The sequence below is a fragment of the Salvelinus namaycush genome, chromosome 23 (genome assembly GCF_016432855.1).
Source record: "Salvelinus namaycush isolate Seneca chromosome 23, SaNama_1.0, whole genome shotgun sequence".
Classification (NCBI taxonomy): Eukaryota; Metazoa; Chordata; class Actinopteri; order Salmoniformes; family Salmonidae; genus Salvelinus; species Salvelinus namaycush.
In genome coordinates this window covers 38,993,817-39,012,464 of record NC_052329.1, presented here as the reverse complement: position 1 = coordinate 39,012,464, position 18,648 = coordinate 38,993,817, and the positions used below count along the sequence as shown (strand labels likewise).

Sequence of the window (18,648 nt, the reverse complement as noted above, 5' to 3'; positions counted from 1 at the left end):
GCCGTCTGTTCTTGAACCAGTTGCTCACCTGGGTGGCGGTGAGACCGGTGGCGGCCGCAAGCGCTCGTTTCTCACGTGGTGAAGGGTAGGGTTTACAGTAATACCACTCCCACAGCACACTTCGGGATTTCTCCTGTAAAGACGAACATTAACCTCAGATTTATGAAACAAGTAGGTTAATGATTTAAAGTTCATGGTAGCAGTAAGAGGCCTCTGCTCCTCATCTCCTTCCCTTCATCTGCACTGATATAAGGGAAGTTACATCCATCATATTGCTTTGTCCGGTCCTGTGAAGACAGGTGTTCAGTGCATTTGAAGCAGACTGAGTGTAAGACACTTTAGGCTTAATTAATATCCAGGTAAAAAAGTCCCTTTTGTCTTGACATACCCCATCTTGACTCCACAAGGGCCTTCCTCCCCTCATCTTTTTTGTCTATTCTAAACTCAGATGCAACACCTAATGCATTATAGACAGCTTAATTATGGACCAGGTCCTAGGGCCCTAGGGACATTTCATTTTACAAGAAGCAAAAATGCTGAGGCAGTATAATAATTAAATATAGTATTAATATCTGCTCAAACAAACCTAGCAGATTTAATTCACTGTACCTTGAAGCAGTAGCTGGTCTCCTCTCCATCCCAGATGGTTAATGGCAGGGGAAACTTACGGCGTACGCGGTACTTCCCCACAGCCCCAAGGGGGCGCCCTCTCTGGCACTCGGCCTCCAGGTAGTGTGCCCTCAGCCAGAGCTGCTGCAGCAGGGGGTGGCTGCGATTGGAGAAATGGAAGCTCTCCAGGAGGGCGTAGAGGTCCGAGAAGCGCCCCAGATGGAAGGCCACGGCAGCCCGCGCCTTCAGGATGCTCTCCAGACCCCCCGGGCAAGAGGAGGAAGAGGGGGGAAGAGTGCAGAGGAAGTCAGTCAAGCGCTCCATGCGTCCGCTCTGCAGAAGGACCTCACACATACACGCCACCTGTTCTACCGAGAAGACCATCGCCATGGAGATGGAGCCCATGCACACCAAGAGCTCAAAGGTTAGTTGGCCTACCTCTGTGACCTTTCACAACTCTCTTAGTGAAGGGAAATGTTTTAGAGAGAGCTGCTGTTGGGTGAATAAGTCTGTGTGAACGTGTGTGTGTGTGTGTGTGTGTGTGTGTGTATATATATATCCTTATCCATACCCGGTCCCGCCCTGGCAATGTTGAACTCACAGGTAACCTGAGAGCATGGGGGTTACAAAAACAGTCACACACCGGATTGTACTCAGTTGTGTACCCATTCATCCAGAAAGAAAGCATGATTGTGTTGTTCAAACATGAGTATTTAAATCTAATTTACGAACCAAATTGCAAAAGCGCTTCTAAATGTGATTTGGTAGTGTAAGCACTCCTCAATAGTTTGATCCCTTGACCCCTACAAATCTCACATGGAGATTTAAATAGAGAAGCGTTCACATTTACAAAATTCAACCAAAACAAATGTATTCTAAATGTAGTTTATTAGAATATCACAATAAAACTGTATATAAAAAATAAAATAACTTTAAGTACAAAACCAACCTCTCAAAAGAGGACAAAACAGACGTTTAAAAAAAAAAAACAGTCCCTTTACTCGCATTTAAAAAGTACATTAAAAAAATGCATATCTTTGGATAACTCAGCTGAAGGTTGTGTGTGTGCACACGTGTCTGTGTGTGTGAGTTTGTGAGTTTGTGCACAAACTCCTGCACTGGACACTAACAGCCTTTGGAGCACCACACACTAGAGAAAAAACACTACATGTAGACAAGGGTTGGGCTCATGGATAAACAAACAAACACACATATTCCTTTAGTGTCCAACTCATGCACAGTATCGTATGGAAAAACCACACCAACAAAAAATGTCCAAACACCAATAAAAACAACTTGCAACATTCCTTTGACAAGTGAATGCTACAGGTATTAACATCCTATTCAGATTGTATGTGTATAATATCATTTGACAAGTGGTGAAGTCATCATCTACAGTCGTGGCCAAAAGTTGAGAATGAAAATGTATATTTGTCAAAGTCTGCTGACTCAGTTTGTATGATGGCAATTTCCATATACTCCAGAATGTTGTGAAGAGTGATCAGATGAATTACAATTAATTGCAAAGTCCCTCTTTGCCATGCAAATTAACTGAATCCCCCAAAAAACATTTCCACTGCATTTCAGCCCTGCCACAAAAGGACCAGCTGACATCATGTCAGTGATTCTCTCGTTAACACAGGTGTGAGTGTTGACAAGGCTGGAGATCACTCTGTCATGCTGATTGAGTTCGAATAACAGACTGGAAGCTTCAAAAGGAGGGTGGTGCTTGGAATCATTGTTACCTGCAAGGAAACACGTGCCGTCATCATTTCGTTGCGCAAAAAGGGCTTCACAGGCAAGGATATTGCTGCCAGTAAGATTGCACCTAAATCAACCATTTATCGGATCATCAAGAACTTCAAGGAGGGCGGTTCAATTGTTGTGAAGGCTTCAGGGTGCCCAAGAAAGTCCAGCAAGTGCCAGGACCGTCTCCTAAAGTTGATTCAGCTGCGGGATCGGGGCACCACCAGTACAGAGCTTGCTCAGGAATGGTAGCAGGCAGGTGTGAGTGCATCTGCATGCACAGTGAGGCAAAGACTTTTGGAGGATGGCCTGGTGTCAAGAAGGGCAGCAAAGAAGCCACTTCTCTCCAGGAAAAACATCAGAGACAGACTGATATTCTGCAAAAGGTACAGGGATTGGACTGCTGAGGACTGGGGTAAAGTCATTTTCCCACAATGGGATTTACCTTAATCCCATTGAGAACTTGTGGTCAACCCTCAAGAGGCGGGTGGACAAACAAAAACCCACAAATTCTGACCAACTCCAAGCATTGATTATGCAAGAATGGGCTGCCATCAGTCAGGATGTGGCCCAGAAGTTAATTGACAGCATGCCGTGGCGGATTGCATAAGTCTTGAAAAAGAACGGTCAACACTGCAAATATTGACTCTTTGCATCAACTTCATGTAATTGTCAATAAAAGCCTTTGACACTTATGAAATGCTTGTAATTATACTTCAGTATTCCATAGTAACATCTGACAAAAATATCTAAAAGACACTGAAGCAGCAAACTTGGTGAAAATTAATATTTGTCATTCTCAAAACTTTTGGCCACGACTGTACACATTATTCTGAGACTGTACAACCAGCCAGCCTCTGGGAAGGTCCATCGATGCTTTTTCCTGTCCAATTTCCTCATGGACTGCTCGTTTTTTCCATTCAAAGTTACTACTAGAAAATGATTGATACATGCTTTAAATACACAAGAAACAAAAACATACAGTTGGGAGTGACACTGAAGAGTAGTGTTGTACCATTGGCCAGAGAACTAATTGCCATCTGTGCTGTGGTTAGAGAGAGATGGTGAGTATTTGAAAAAGTTTATGGAGAGAACATCTGCACCACGTCTCGCTGGATAGCATTCCATTCTAGGAGACCTGTCGCCTGCTCTCAGGGCTTCATGACTCACTGTTGCTGATATCAGGATAGACAGAGGCTGCCTGAAACTCAACCAGCTGATTCGACCTATCCCGTCCCCTTCAGAACAGTGAGCGCAATTAGTCAAGAACAGAGCAAAGGCAGCAGGTTTTCAGAATAGAATCTGGCCATCACCAAAGACGTAAACATGACAAGGACGAAAATGTGCAAAACGTACAATGAGGGAGATCTCAATGGTGATTTATGTCATGGTAGGCGTTAGTCACGCTAAACGAGCAACTGCCGCGCGACAGAGCATTCGATTACGTTTCTCTGGAGTTCAAGAGGGTTAAGGGTTATCACAAAACTCACATTCAACATCAATGTGGGAAGTAGCTTGTATCAATGATGCTTACATTTTGTCAAGAGTAGAACACATTCTTCACTTTGAAGATACATAAGGCAAAAACACACTGGCCCACCAACCTCAGCAACTGGATAATAAGGCACTTACTAGGTCTAGATCAAACCCATACAAGTAATAAGAACACACAAAAAAAGTCATTCATAGACGCAATATACAATGTAGTGTACGATTGTGGCGCATTCAACTAGAAATATCCAGCAATGTGATCAGGCGTTTGTAGTGCACGCGCATTAGATTTCATAGTGTATAAAAAGGCTGTCTTTAATAAAGCTTGGTCTATCCCAATTAGACTTGCTTACATACTGTTTGTAATACATGTCATATCTGTGTCACATGGTCATATTTACACGAGGATTTCTTTAAAAAAAAAAATTACTCTATGCAATCAATGCATGCATAGAGTACATTTTTTTTTTTAAAGAAATCTCAGGGGACTCCCATTTCCTCCTACATACCTCAGATGCCATAGCGCTTAGCATTTATACCAACCTGTAGTTAAATGATGAGCCTGCGCCCTTGATGCGGTGACACTGCTGACCAGTTTTGACAGAGAGGAGTACACAGTCCATCTCAATGCTAGAGGTCCGGGGTCTCTGGTGCCACTGTCAGTCCACTCTCTGTTGCCTTCAGAGAGGCCAATACTCAAAGCAGCACTCAAACTACACCAGCACTAGAGTGAGCAGCCATTCAGAACCACCAACTCAACAGGACTGAACACTTGTCTGTCTGCATTTGACTGTGTTTAGAGACTTAAGACAGAGCCTGGCCGTGGCATACTGCTCAACCAACACCAAATAAAACCCGAGGCATTCATTCCCTTGTAGTACAAATAGTCTTGGCTGAAACGGACATCTGTGCATAAAAGTAGCAGAATGTCCTTACAAATAAACGTTGTGCTCTGACTGGACACAGGAAGGGCTCTAGGCTTATGGAAGGCAGATGAGTGCTTAAATTGTGGAGACTAAGCAGTGGACAGTTGAGTAACAGAAATCAGGGAATAGGCTAGCCTGTATGAAAGGCCATCCTCCAGGTCATTCCGTGTTGCATACAATCAGCCAATCCCATGACGGTTTATCCAAAGGATCATCGGCAAAGGATTTATTTAGTCAAAGCACCTTTCTCATACGAGTCAAAGCCTGTCCACTCCTCAATGCGAACCTAGCCAGGGGAGCACTGAGGTCGGACAAACAAAACCTTCCAGATTGTTCTGTAACAGTTTGTGGTGGTGAGGGCTGGGGGACTGGATTACAGCCCCAACCCATCATCCACAGGGACTGATTGTAGCTGGGTGAGGATCTTGGAGTCTCCATCCATCTCCACTGGGTCCCCCAACGGCGACCCCCTGTCCACATCCTGTTCTGGAGAGGGGCTGCCTAGTAGCAGGGCCTCGCCTCCAGGTAGGTCCAGCAGAGGCGGGTCCTCGGGCAGATCTCCCTTCCCACGGACGTCAAACATAGTCAGGCTGGCTGAGGTGGAGAGGGGGACAGGGCTCCAGGTGGTGTGGGAGAGCTGAGTGGTGGGGGTCACTCCGCTGCACATGGGGCTGAGGGAGAGCATGCTCTCTGGGGTGAGGGCATTGGGAGGAGTGTGGGTGGCAGAGAGGTCCAGGGTGTGTGGGGAGGTGGTGGAGAGGGGCTGATTGGTGGGGACACCCATCTCAGGAGTGCAGTAGAGCGGAGAGGAGTTGATGAAGCAGAGGGGGGACGTCTGGAGGGTGTTGGACGTTGGGACGGAGGTGGAGACTGGGAGGAGGGTAGGTGTAGGTTGGATGACAGGGTTGAGGGTGAGTCCAGAGCCTACTCCATTGGTGTGGTGGTTAGAAGCCTCAGGGACGGGATTCATGGGCAGACTGCCGAACTGGATGCCAGCTGGGATAGTTAGGATCAGCTTGCCGTTCTGGTAACTCAGGATGGGGCTTCCACCATAGAGGAGATTCCCTACAGGACAGAGGAGAGATGGAAGTGGAGGAAATAGCAGGGAAGTAGTAGTGGGAAATATGTTAGCATTTCATCAACCAACAATGACATAGCTATATTTTCCCTAAAAAGCAAATGACTCAGTAATGTCAGACACCCGAGAAGACTGACTGCTAATAGCACAGTAGGAGGCCATTCTCTTGCTAGAACAAAAAGACACCTCCTGTTGCGTACCGACGAACTTGGCGTTCTTCACGACTTGAATCTGAGACGATCAGAGAGCACGGACCCCCTGTAGGGAAGCCAAAAAGACAACTATGGGTAGCTGCAGTCCAACATGGCAACCGGAGTATGGGCGAGTGGATGTGTCGAAAATGAGTGGGTGTATGGTAAGAGAATCAGATAATTGGGCAGATTTGTTGCCACTAAAGACCATTTCGCGTGGCTGATTGGGCTGCACGACGAGTCGATAAGCCAGCGACCAGTGTTGTATGGACATGCCCGCCGACCTGAGACCTGCCCATGATACCACGGTCGTGTCACCGGCGGGAGCTAACGTGGCCATTTTTTCCCCTCTCATGATTTTATTTGAATTAGGATAGTAACCTACACATGAAATAACTAATATTGATAACCATCTAGATGTCACCTTGATACATGCACATACAGTCCAAATCAGGGCTATTCAACTCTTAACCAGCAGGCTCCAGATCTCATAGGGTTTCTGTTCTACCTGATAATTAATTGCGCGCACCTGATGTCCCAGGTCTAAATCAGTCCCTGATTAGCGGGGAGCAATGAAAACACGCAGTGGAACTGGCTTCGAGGTCCAGGGACCGAGGTAATGGGGAGGGCATGAACGGCAACAACACCGGGACACAGTGCCCTTTGCTCCCGCTCGACAAGCATTACTGTCCAGCAATGGCGTGGGAAGTAGCTACCTAGTATCAGGGTAACAGTCACAGTAAGCACACGCACACAACGCATGAAGCAACAGTACACCCATCATCAGTACTTTAAAAACAAAAATTAACAATCGTCAGGTAGAATTGAAAATGTACAATTAATGTAAAACTGCCAGTGAGATACTACTCAGATTCATCCTCTGGCTTCAAAACAGAAGTCCAAACTCTTGCGATAGCGTAGCTCAATCTACGGTAGTGTGGTAAGGAACGGAAGTTTATTTTTTTTAAAGTAAATCAAAACCGTCTAATCTATAGCAGAGCACTTGACACATCCACTCCTTTCCACTCACCCATACTCCAGTAGCCATATTGGGATGCAGCTCCCACCTTCTACGAAAAGGTGTATCAACAGAAGACAAGGAAAAAAGGCACTTTTCCTTGTGACTTTTCCACTTTCCGCCTAGAGTTTGTGAGCTAGCCATCTAGCAAGATGATGAATAAATCATTTAATTCACTCTCCACTATCCCATACTGCCAGTGCCAGTTCCATTGCTAGCTAACGTTAGCTAAAAAGTTAGGATAACCATTTGCCAGTTAGCACAACAAAGCTAGCTAGCTACTCCACTGATTGTTGGCAGCTAACAGTCAGCTGCTTCATCCAAAAACAAATCCACGTTGATTGAATTACCTATAATGTCGCTAGCTACTCAAGTTATCTAGTTGTGGCCATCTGGCTAGTAACAACATGGGCTTACTAGAAATTCTAGCTAGCTAGCAATAACATTAGCACACCTTGATAGTTAGCTAACATTAGCTATCAGGCAAAAGCCAAACAAAGCTTTAAAAAAAAAAACTACTGCCACCTTGTGGTCTGGAGTATTTTAACAATCTGATCAGCGGTTGATCTGTATGTTGTGAACAACAAAAAGTTGAATGCCGACAGTACCTAAGTACCAATCGGCAGTCAGTCTTCTCAGTGTGTCCGAGTCTTAAGTTACCTGGCGAGGCGGAGGGGAGCTGAATGACCCCAGAGTTGAGGAGCTGGACACCAGGAGCCATGCTGGTCGGGGGGCCTACAGTCTGGAGGGGTCCCAGCTGGTTTATCCTGAAGGGCCCCTGAGTCATCCCACCTCCAGGGGCTGAGGTTAGGATCTGGAAGGCTCCACCAGATCCAGATAGAGAAGGGGTGGACGGGCCCATCTGAGGGAAGGAGAGTTGTCCCGTGGAGGAGACAGGTACCAGCTGGGGCAGGGAGAGGGGAACCAACTGGCCTGGGGTTGTCTCTTTGGACTGAGAGATGATCTGGTGATGGCCTAGTGGGGACTGGATCTGGGTCAGAGTGGGGATGGTAGCTGAGGTCTGGTCACCCAGCTGGAGTGCGAGTCCCTGGGGGAGCTGTCCGTTGGGGAGCTGCGACAGGGAGAGGATGGGGGTTCCCTCTCCCAACGTAGAGGAACTAGTATGATGCTGGGGGAGGGGTTGGGCGAGGCGGGGGGCGATGTTCAGAGTCTGGTGGGCCTGGAACTGGGAGAGGGTGCCCTGGGGGAGAGAGGAGGTGAGGGGGGACACAGGGATTAACTGGGGACACTGGGACATCTGGCCTCCAGGGTTGTGTTGGACCAGTTGGGATACGGGGACACCCTGGATGGAGGGCACCACCTGAGGCAGGGAGAATACCTGTGGGGTGGAGTAGCTGTAGGAGGACACCACCTGGCAGATGGAGCTGGAGGGGGTGAGCTGAGAACCAGCCGTGGCAAACACCACATACTCCCCCTGCTGGCTGGGGAGGCCCACTACAGGGCTGGAGATGACCACGCCCGGAGAGGACATAGAGACTGGAAGGGTGAGGGTGTCGGAGAGGCAGCCATTTTGAGTCAGAACCAGGGAGGGAAGGGAGGTGGGGGAGAATGTTGAGGGGGAAGACAAGGAGGAAGAGGAGGGGGAAGGAGAGACTGTCTGGATGTCCTCTGCTTTGAGAACAATCCCCTCTGGGACATTGATGAAGTCCAGGGTGGGGATGGTTGAGGGGTTCGTCAGGCTTACATTGTCCGTCTTAAGATCCTCTGTCAGAGGGAGGGAGATGGCAGAGCTGGGCTGGGCCTCCATGGCCATAACCCCCTGGCCCTCAAGACCCATATCCTGCACAACCTCACTGCTCTTGGATATGACCTGCGCTCCATTGAAGAGCAGAGGTGAGTTAGCCGATATGGGGCTGAGGGTAACCGTGTGACCATCGCTCAGGGTCAGCCCGTTGATGATGACCCCACCCCCTGCCCCGGAGATCAGGGAGCCCCCGTTGATGAGTAAGGGGTGGGAGGCGGTGAGGAACCCACCTGCCCCGTTGAGGAAGAGCTGGCCTCCAGTGCTGCAGGGGGTGCCAGAAAGGGAGATGGAGGCTGTGGAGCCCACAATGTCCTCTGGTTTGTCTGAGATGTCATCACCCTCCTCGTCTGTGCTGTGGTTGCCATCGGACTCACTGAGAAAACACAGGGGAGGAGCAGAGGAGAAAGATAGGGTGAGTGAACTGTGGGGTGAGTGAGACAATGAACAGAGACAGCTTATGGAAGAAGGGGGAGTAGGCAAGGATTGCATGATAGATGGAATGGAAAAAGAGGAGAAAGGGATTTGAATGTTACAATACACAACATATGGTAGGTCAATAACAGTCAGTCAATCTCCTTTGATCCTATGGTTTACACAGTATGTGATGTGTATGTCCTCAACTATCCTGGTGCACTAAAGCAGTGTGGTTAACACAGTTCCCAGCCACCACTGCCCATAGAGAAGATAAAGACAGGAATGCATGGGGGATGATCGGCATTCTCTTTTTTCCCTCTCCACACACACACCTTCCTCTCTACACATGGGAATAAAGTACATCAACAACTGACACATTGAAAACCCAATTTCCTGTGTTGCATTTAAGCCGCCAATTTCCCTGGCCAAAGCGAGTGTAGCCTGTAGTCCTACAATAAAATAAAACGTTTTTGGGGTTTAAAATGTGCACAGGAGAGCTGAAGACATTTTAAAAAGGTTTTAGATCTAATATTTCCTCATTTTGTTTCCCAACATCAACACCATTTCCTCTCTGTTCGCTCCCGCTCCCCCAGCGGTGCAGAGCATCGGCAGCGCGCCGAGGTCCGTCGGGAGACTTTGCGGTGCAGGATTTCAGGAAACTTGAGCCACAATGGGCGCCCAGATCTCACATTTCACAACAAAGCAACATGCTCTTGCTCTCGAAGACATGTGTGGCGTTATCACTGTCAAATAGTTCATGCGCAGATTGATGTAGTTACTGCAGGGATTGATGGGATTTGATTGAAATATGCTGAACATGAACCATAGTTGAGATTAACCGCACAGTCGAGACCATTATTTTGAAAAGTCTGCATTACATAGAACATGTTTGGAACACTAAAATAATATTGCAGCTGACAGATCCATTTGTGTAACAATTGGTTACCATGTTAGGCTACTTTCTAGCGCTCACTCCTACTCATATGAGCAGGAGAATCTCGGTGAACATTGTTTATTTGAGTCAAATTAAATAAAAAAATATTAGAACAATGTCTGTGCGGTGTACAGCAAGCAGTGTAGGCTATATTAACTCCCATAGTCTGCCTGCCTCTAACAATAAACAACTATGCAAATGACACTACATACAAACGTTTTTTTTTTTTTTCAAGAGGAACCATTTTGACATTGATCTTTGACATGCAATCGTGTATGAAACGTTGTTTAAAAGAAAGGTTAATGGGGGTACGTGGTTACAAAATGTATAAAAGGAATGCATAGCCTACCTTTTGCTGTTGGTACCGGACGGGGTTCGGTCTCTCTGCCGTCGGTTCTTGAACCAATTGCTGACTTGCGTGAGGGAGAGTCCAGTCACTTTGGCCAAGTTTTTCTTCTCGTCCGGAGTGGGGTACCTGTTGCTTTTGTAACACTCTTTCAGTGCATTGCGAGACTTCTCTTTGAAACAATACACAGTCTCCTCTCCATCCCAGATTGTTTTCGGCAGGGGAAACTTCTTCCGAAGTCGATACTTGTCCACGGCGCCCAGGCAACGACCTCGGGACCTCTCCGCCTCCTTGTAGCGCGCCTGCAAGTAGAGGTCCTGCAGGAACCCATGGTTGCTGGGGTGGAAGTCGCGGCTTTCCAATATTGCGTACAGCTCCTTGAATTCTTCCCGGTGGAAAGCGACCAGTGCCTGGGCCTTGAGGAGCGTCTCGTTGCCACGTAGCAGCTCGGCCGAAGGAGGGATGGTTGATAGGAATCTCCACAGGCGATCCACATTACCCGCCTGTAGAAGGGCTTCGCACAGACATGCTACTTGATCTGTCGAAAAGCTGAGCGCCGAGTTCTGGAAAGTTTTTAGCAATTGTTCTGAGACTTCATCCGGATCCGTCTCCTCTTTTACCAGGGCGGCCTCTTGGGTAGACTCCTCCGTGCTATTCTCAGATTGTTCTGCAGACTCCAAAGACAAGGAAGCCATTTTTAGTTTTAACTTTTTTCTTTTAGTTCCTCCTCCCTCCCCTGCACGCTCTCTCTCTCTCTCTTCTATTCTCAGTCGACGAGTGTCTGCCACAGCTACACGCGTCACACACGCCCCTAACCTCGTCAATCTCCCATTCGAAGATTCGTTATAGCACTGCCTGTTCAATACCTTTTATTAGGCTACTAGTAGATAAATGTTATTGTTTAATTCAAGATTGAATATCCACATTGTTTTGTTGACAATTTGAGGTTATTATCAGATTGTACTAAATAGGCCTACAGCCTTTTTTTTTTTTTTCAGCAAACACTTTTCAGCCTGTCTACTGAGGATCAGGATTTACTAGGGCCAGGCGATGTGGTGGGTAAGTATTCCAGATGAGATGATGTACATTATAAACTGGGTGGTTCGAGCGCTGAATGCTGCTTGGCTGACAGCTGCTTGGCTGACAGTCAGCCCAGCTGCTTGGCTGACAGCTGCTTGGCTGACAGCCGTGGTATATTTAAGCAAATATGCAAGGGGGGTGTGGTATATGGCAAATATACCACTGCTAAGGGCTGTGTCCAGGCAAGACTTATTGCTTCACATCTACAGTGCATTCGGAAAGTATTCAGACCCCTCCACTTTTCCCACATTTTGTTACGTTACAGCCTTATTCTAAAATGTAAATATATTTTTTCCCTCATCAATCTACACACAATACCCAATAATGACATAATGAATTAATTTTTTTGAAATGTTAGCTAATGTGTATATAAAAAAACAAACAGAAATATCTTATTTACATAAGATTTCAGACCCTTTGCTATGAGACTCAAAATTGAGCTCAGGTGCAGTGGCTACCCATCATTCAGGGCAGGTGGGGCTCTGTTTTTACCACAAAAAAATGATATAAATGAAATCACTTCTTGTAATAAAAAAAAATTGGGGTTGCCTGTTTGTATGTTATTTTGGCATTAATATGTGTCACATATCAGTTTGCAAACAATGTAATGAAAAATATATACAGTTGAAGTCAGAAGTTTACATACACTTATGTTGGAGTTGTTAAAACTCGTTTTTCAACCACTCCACAAATTCCTTGTTTAACAAACTATAGTTTTGGCAAGTCAGTTAGGACATCTACTTGTGCATGACACAAGTAATTTTTCCGACATTTGTTTATAGACAGATTATTTCACTTATAATTCACTGTATCACAATTCCAGTGGGTCAGAAGTTTATCTACACTAAGTTGACTGTGCCTTTAAACAACAAAAATTCCAGAAAATTATGTCATGGCTTTAAAGGCTTCTGATAGGCTAATTTACATAATCCGAGTCAATTTGAGGTGTACCTGTGGATGTATTTCAAGGCCTACCTTCAAACTCAGTACCTCTTTGCTTGACATCATGGGAAAATCAAAATAAATCAGCCAAGACCTCAGAAAAAAATTGTAGACCTCCACAAGTCTGGTTCATCCTTGGGAGCAATTTCCAAATGCCTGAAGGTACCACGTTCATCTGTACAAACAATAGTATGCAAGTATAAACACCATGGGACCACGCAGCCGTCATACCGCTCAGGAAGGAGTCTCCTAGAGATGAACATACTTTGGTGCGAAAAGTGCAAATCAATCCCAGAACAACAGCAAAGGACCATGTGAAGATGCTGGAGGAAACTGGTCCAAAAGTATCTATATCCACAGTAAAAAGAGTCCTATATCGACATAAGCTGAAAGGCCGCTCAGCAAGGAATAAGCCACGGCTCTAAAACTACCATAAAAAAGCCAGACTACGGTTTGCAACTGCACATGGGGACAAAGATCGTACTTTTTGGAGAAATGTCCTCTGGTCTGATGAAACAAAAATAGAACTGTTTGGCCATAATGACCATCGTTATGTTTGGAGGAAAAAGGGGGATGCTTGCAAGCCGAAGAATACCATTCCAACCATGAACCTCTGGGGTGGCAGCATCATGTTGTGTGGGTTTGCTGCAGGAGGGACTGGTGCACTTCACAAAATAGATGGCGTCATGAGGAAGGAAAATTATGTGGATATATTGAAGCAACATCTCAAGACATCAGTCAGGAAGTTAAAGCTTGGTTGCAATGGGTCTTCCAAATGGACAATGACCCCAAGCATACTTCCAAAGTTGTGGCAAAAGGACAACAAAGTCAAGGTATTGGAGTGGACATCACAAAGCTCTGACCTCAATTCTATAGAAAATGCATGGGCAGAACTGAAAAAGCATGTGCGAGCAAGGAGGCCTACAAACCTGACTCAGTTACACCAGCTCTGTCAGGAGGAATGGGCCACAATTCACCCAACTTATTGTGGGAAGCTTGTGGAAGGCTACCCGAAAAGTTTCACCCAATTTAAAGGCAATGGTACCAAATACTAATTGAGTATATGTAAACTTCTGACCCACTGGGAATGTGATGAAATAAATAAAAGCTGAAATAAATAATTCTCTCTACTATTATTCTGACATTTCACATTCTTAAAATAAAGTGGTGATCCTAACGGACCTAAAACAGGGAATTTTTGCTCAGATTAAATGTCAGGAATTGTGAAAAACTAAGTTGAAATGTATTTGGCTAAGGTGTATGTAAACTTCTGACTTCAACTGTATATAATTGAGTTTATAAAGCATCCATACAAACATGCTTTCTTGAGTAAGGCAGCTCCAAAATGCAGAGTCTATTTTCACCTCTGAATTTCACCTACTGTTCTGACTTGGTGGTGCACATGCAGCCTATAACATGTTTTAGAGAAATGTAATCATAGAATATTGTAAGAGCTTTCATTGTCTGCTTATATGCCCCATTAATTATCCTACTGTTCTGACTTGGTGTACAGGGAGAACACTGTAAGAATGGCCCATTTTCTGAATTCTGTCGCTGTACATTTCAAGTGGTGAACAAATAATTATATTGACTACGTCCGTCCTAGCTCGCTCATTAATTAATGTCTTAAGCGAAATTACGGATTGCCTCCTATCCGCTTGTTGTCCCCTTATGCCATAGTTTGTACATCTCAATTGTCAGTAGAAACCACATTTGTTTAAGCAAGTTCCTCAGCGGGCATCTGAATGGGCACCTGGTGTTGTTTCTCTATGCAAATAATCTCAGTGCAACACACACACATACACACCATGATGTGAATGTTTTAGAGTTAAAATATGCAAAATTGTTATGTTCATTGAAAAGTGCCCATCTTTCTGACAGTGGGGTTGGCACAAGAGCTAGTTTGATTGGTTTGTCTAAATAGAAGAATGTCAGACAATGTGCGCATTTGTGACTTTATTTTGCCTGGAGAACGAGTTCCCCGGAGAATGAAGAGTGTGACCAGGTGAGAGAGAGATGGTATGTGTGTGACCGGAGAGAGTTTTACTTTATGATTGAGAGAGAGAGCTGTGACCTACTGTGAACAGCAGCACATACACCTGGATGTGCAGACAGACAGAGTGTAATGAGGCAAGGCCAAACACCCCCATCTCAGCTTGAAACAGGAATGTAAACTTTTCATCTAGGGATGGAGGTAGTGGGGAAGCTGTCTGTCTTCTGGCTGCACCCGATACTCCTTTCTTTGATCTTCTCTTTTCTTCTCTCAGTCCTAAATTCTAATTTGATGCACAGATGTTATTTTATGTTCCTGTCTGATCCATTTATTTCCCATTCATAAATCTATGAGTAGATATTGGAGCAGACAACCATTATGTCAAAGGCAAGGCCTGGTAATAACTTTTCAAAGGTAACCATGTGTCTCTTTCTCCCTGTGATTAATATGTCACAGAGCAGTGAGCACCTTAGCACAGAAGGACAATTTTATCTTATTCTACACTAGACAAAATGAAAATAAATGTTTTTTAAAAAAAAATTTATCAACAGGTTAACTTTAAAATCATTCAATGCGCTAATAAAAAAAATGCTCTTATCACAATTGAACATTGTTTGTAACAATGTATATAGCTAACGTTATGACTTTGTTGCAAAAGTAACAATATGGGCTTTATACCATGGTTTATGGCGCGACTACGTGGATACAGTTGGTACTTCCATAATTTTGGCGTGGCACTTTCACCAAAACCCAGCTTTAATTCCAACATTGATGATTGGTTACTAATCATGAAGTCCCCCTCCGTCAACATGATTGGCATCCCAAAGCCTTTCTTTCTGTTACGACGTCTTAGAAATGTGATACCCAGTTGGTCAACCTAAATACCCATCCGACATTTTAACGACATGACTGGTTCACTCTGTTTGTGGGCGGGTATAAACTTCCAGAACTGGGCGTAGCAGGATCTGTGACGTCGTTGAGGGAAACTAAACAACCACCCGTTTACTGAGATTATACAGCACATGGTACCTGCATTGATTTAGTCTAAAAACACCAAGTGAACTGATAGTATAAATTTGTTTACATTGATCGTCAAGAAAAGCGCAAAAGAACATGTAAATATTTGTGAGGGACCAAGCTGGAACTGGAAGGACTCACGTTAGCTAAGTTTGTATAACTTGCTGAGTGCGTGCTACTAACGTTGCTATTTCAAAACGTTAACTAGTTGTGTACTATTTAACCGGGTAACAATGTTAGCTAGCTGGCTAACTGTTGTATTTGATGAAGTGGTCGTTGTTGCCTGAGTAAATTAAACACCGGCGAAACTAAAGCTTGAAAATGGACAATTCACATGACACGTATGTCCCCTGTTTAGTATTGTTCACACTGGAGTCACGTGTAAGATGGGACCTACTGTTGGCTCTGTTGATAGGGTCTCTTAACCCAGGGGTTCCCAAACTTTTTCACTCTGGGCTCCCCTTTCCAGCATCGGGGAACATCCCGCGCACGCCACGTCTATTTCTATGGGCACAAGCGCGGTTCATGGCACACTGTTCACACCCCTCTTATTGGTGGAGAGAATTTTGCAGGTTTAAAGCTTATTTCCTGCTATTTTACACATTTTGTCATAGGGTGCAAATAAGAATTTGCAGTTTTTTTTGCAATTCTATAAATTTTGCCACGTCTGTATTTGAGTGACAAAAAAATTACAGTCATATATATGGGCTAAAAAAACAAAATAGAATAAAAAACATTAGCTGACATGGGCTAGTTGATCTGGACATTTCTGGCAAGTTATAAATAGCTCTCTAATGTATGCAAATACTAACATGACAAGAACTGATGATGCACTACCCAATTTCGAAATTGAACCTTGTGCATTCTACTATTACAACTTTCAAGAGTACGTTTAAAGCCAGGCTGAGACCCCTGTGCCTCCCCCTGCTGACCCCTTACGCCCCCCACAAGTGATTTCAACACTCACATGATTGCTGACCACAGCATGGTTGGGTATAATTTGTGGAACGTTCCAGAATCTGTTCCATAAACCTTGTAGAGTACAAGGTTGCCAACAAACAATGCATACAAAGTAACCGAAATATGCATCAGCTCACCACGTACACTACCGTTTAAAAGTTTGGGGTCACTAAGAAATGTCCTTGTTTTTGAAACAAAAGCAAAAAAGTCAATTTAAAATAACATCAAATTGATCAGAAATACAGTGTAGACATTGTTAATGTTGTAAATGACTATTGTAGCTTGAAACAGCTGATTAAAATAATAATAATAATTGATGGAATATCTACATAGGCGTACAGAGGCCCATTACCAGCAAGAGACAGTTTGCGTTGTTCTGTGAAGGGAGTAGTACACAGCGTTTTATGAGATCTTCAGTTTCTTTGCAATTTCTCACATGGAATGGCCTTCATTTCTCAGAACAAGAACAGACTGACAAGTTTCAGAAAAAAGGTCTTTGTTTCTGGCCATTTTGAGTCTGTACTCAAACCCACAAATGCTGATGCTCCAGATACTCAACTAGTCTAAAGAAGGCCAGTTTTATTGCTTCTTTCATCAGTACAACAGTTTTCAGCTGTGCTAACATAATTGCAAACGGGTTTTCTAATGATCAATTAGCCTTTTAAAATTATCAACTTGGATTAGCTAACACAACGTCCCATTGGAACACAGGAGTGATGGTTGCTGATAACGGGCCTCTGTACGCCTTTGTAGGTATTCCATAAAAAATCAGCCGTTTACAACATTAACAATGTCTACACTGTATTTCTGAACAATTTTTTTATTTTAATGAACAAAAGAATGTACACTTCTTTCAAAAACAAGAATTTCTGAGTGACCCAAAACTTTTGAACGGTAGTGTATGTTCTTGAGAGATTTCTGTATTTCATTTTAAATAATTTTGAAAAAATGTCTAAACAGGTTTTTACTTTTTCCATCATGGGGTATATGGTTTAATTTTTTTAATCAATGTTGTTTTCGGGCTGTAACACAACAACATGTGGAATAAGTCAAGGGGCATGAATACTTAATACTTAAGGCACTCCTTCCAACATAACTTATTTTCTGTCTTGCAGGTATTGTAGATTTCAAGCCAGGTCATTGGGTGGGAGTGAAGTATAACGAGCCTCTTGGGAAACATGACGGGCAGGTGATGGCAACGGACATAATTTTGTGACGTCGTCGCATGGTGTCTGAAATGTTCACTGTTTAGAGGTACCTTACATCTTGACTTGTCTTTCTGGTAATTAACCTGTGGAGAGGTGCAGACCTGATGAGTTTCTCTGTCATAAATGTACTTGATGTCTCCACTCTCTCTTTCCTTACAGTGTGAAGGAGAAGTGATACTTTGAATGTGAGAACAAGTACGGTGCGTTTGTCAGGCCCCTCACAAAGACCGTGTGGAACTTCCCAGAGGAAGACTTTCGTCTGGACGAGATGTAGGACTGTGATGCTGTCACCCTGTCAAAGGGCGTGGGCAGATGGGTTCAACATTGACCTCCAAGTCTGATTACGAACCTGGGGCGAGGGACAGTGTCATTGTGATTAATAACTTTATTGTTTTGTGCTGGTCAGGGAGGTATGGGTTGGACTATAGAGAGCTGCAACTGGGGGAGGAGGCAGTATCACCTAGGACCGAATCTAGCGTATGACATCTCTTGTGGCGCAGCGGTCTAAGGTACTGCATCTCCGTGCTAGAGACGTCATGACAGACGCCTCTAGCAACAAAATAAAAAGGTGGAATTTACTGTACAGTGGGGCAAAAAAGTATTTAGTCAGCCACCAATTGTGCAAGTTCTCCCACTTAAAAAGATGAGAGAGGCCTGTAATTTTCATCATAGGTACACTTCAACTATGACAGACAAAATGAGAAAAAAAATCCAGAAAATCACATTGTAGGATTTTTAATGAATTTATTTTCAAATTATGGTGGAAAATAAGTATTTGGTCAATAACAAAAGTTTCTCAATACTTTGTTATATACCCTTTGTTGGCAATGACAGAGGTCAAACGTTTTCTGTAAGTCTTCACAAGGTTTTCACACACTGTTGCTGGTATTTTGGCCCATTCCTCCATGCAGATCTCCTCTAGAGCAGTGA

The 18,648-nt window shown here is 44.4% G+C and overlaps 1 protein-coding gene and 1 long non-coding RNA gene across 4 annotated transcripts; one reads left to right on the top strand and one right to left on the bottom strand.

Annotated features, from left to right (window-relative positions):
* Nucleotides 1-3,082: 3,082 nt before the first annotated feature.
* Nucleotides 3,083-11,213, bottom strand: LOC120018412 (homeobox protein SIX5-like). The gene is made up of 3 exons (XM_038961593.1): nucleotides 10,522-11,213; nucleotides 7,720-9,197; nucleotides 3,083-5,837 (listed from the first exon to the last, which is right to left on the bottom strand). The coding sequence occupies exons 1-3, from the start codon at nucleotides 11,211-11,213 to the stop codon at nucleotides 5,146-5,148; spliced, it is 2,862 nt and encodes a 953-aa protein (XP_038817521.1). The 3' UTR covers nucleotides 3,083-5,145.
* A 4,300-nt stretch (nucleotides 11,214-15,513) lies between these two features.
* LOC120018823 lies at nucleotides 15,514-18,305 on the top strand. 3 transcript variants are annotated; one of them, XR_005472266.1, is made up of 3 exons: nucleotides 15,514-15,558; nucleotides 17,626-17,764; nucleotides 17,878-18,305. It is a non-coding gene; the product is annotated as an uncharacterized LOC120018823 (long non-coding RNA). The 3 variants fall into 3 exon arrangements; XR_005472265.1 differs by having other exon boundaries at nucleotides 15,521-15,648; XR_005472264.1 differs by having other exon boundaries at nucleotides 15,521-15,718.
* Nucleotides 18,306-18,648: the final 343 nt, after the last annotated feature.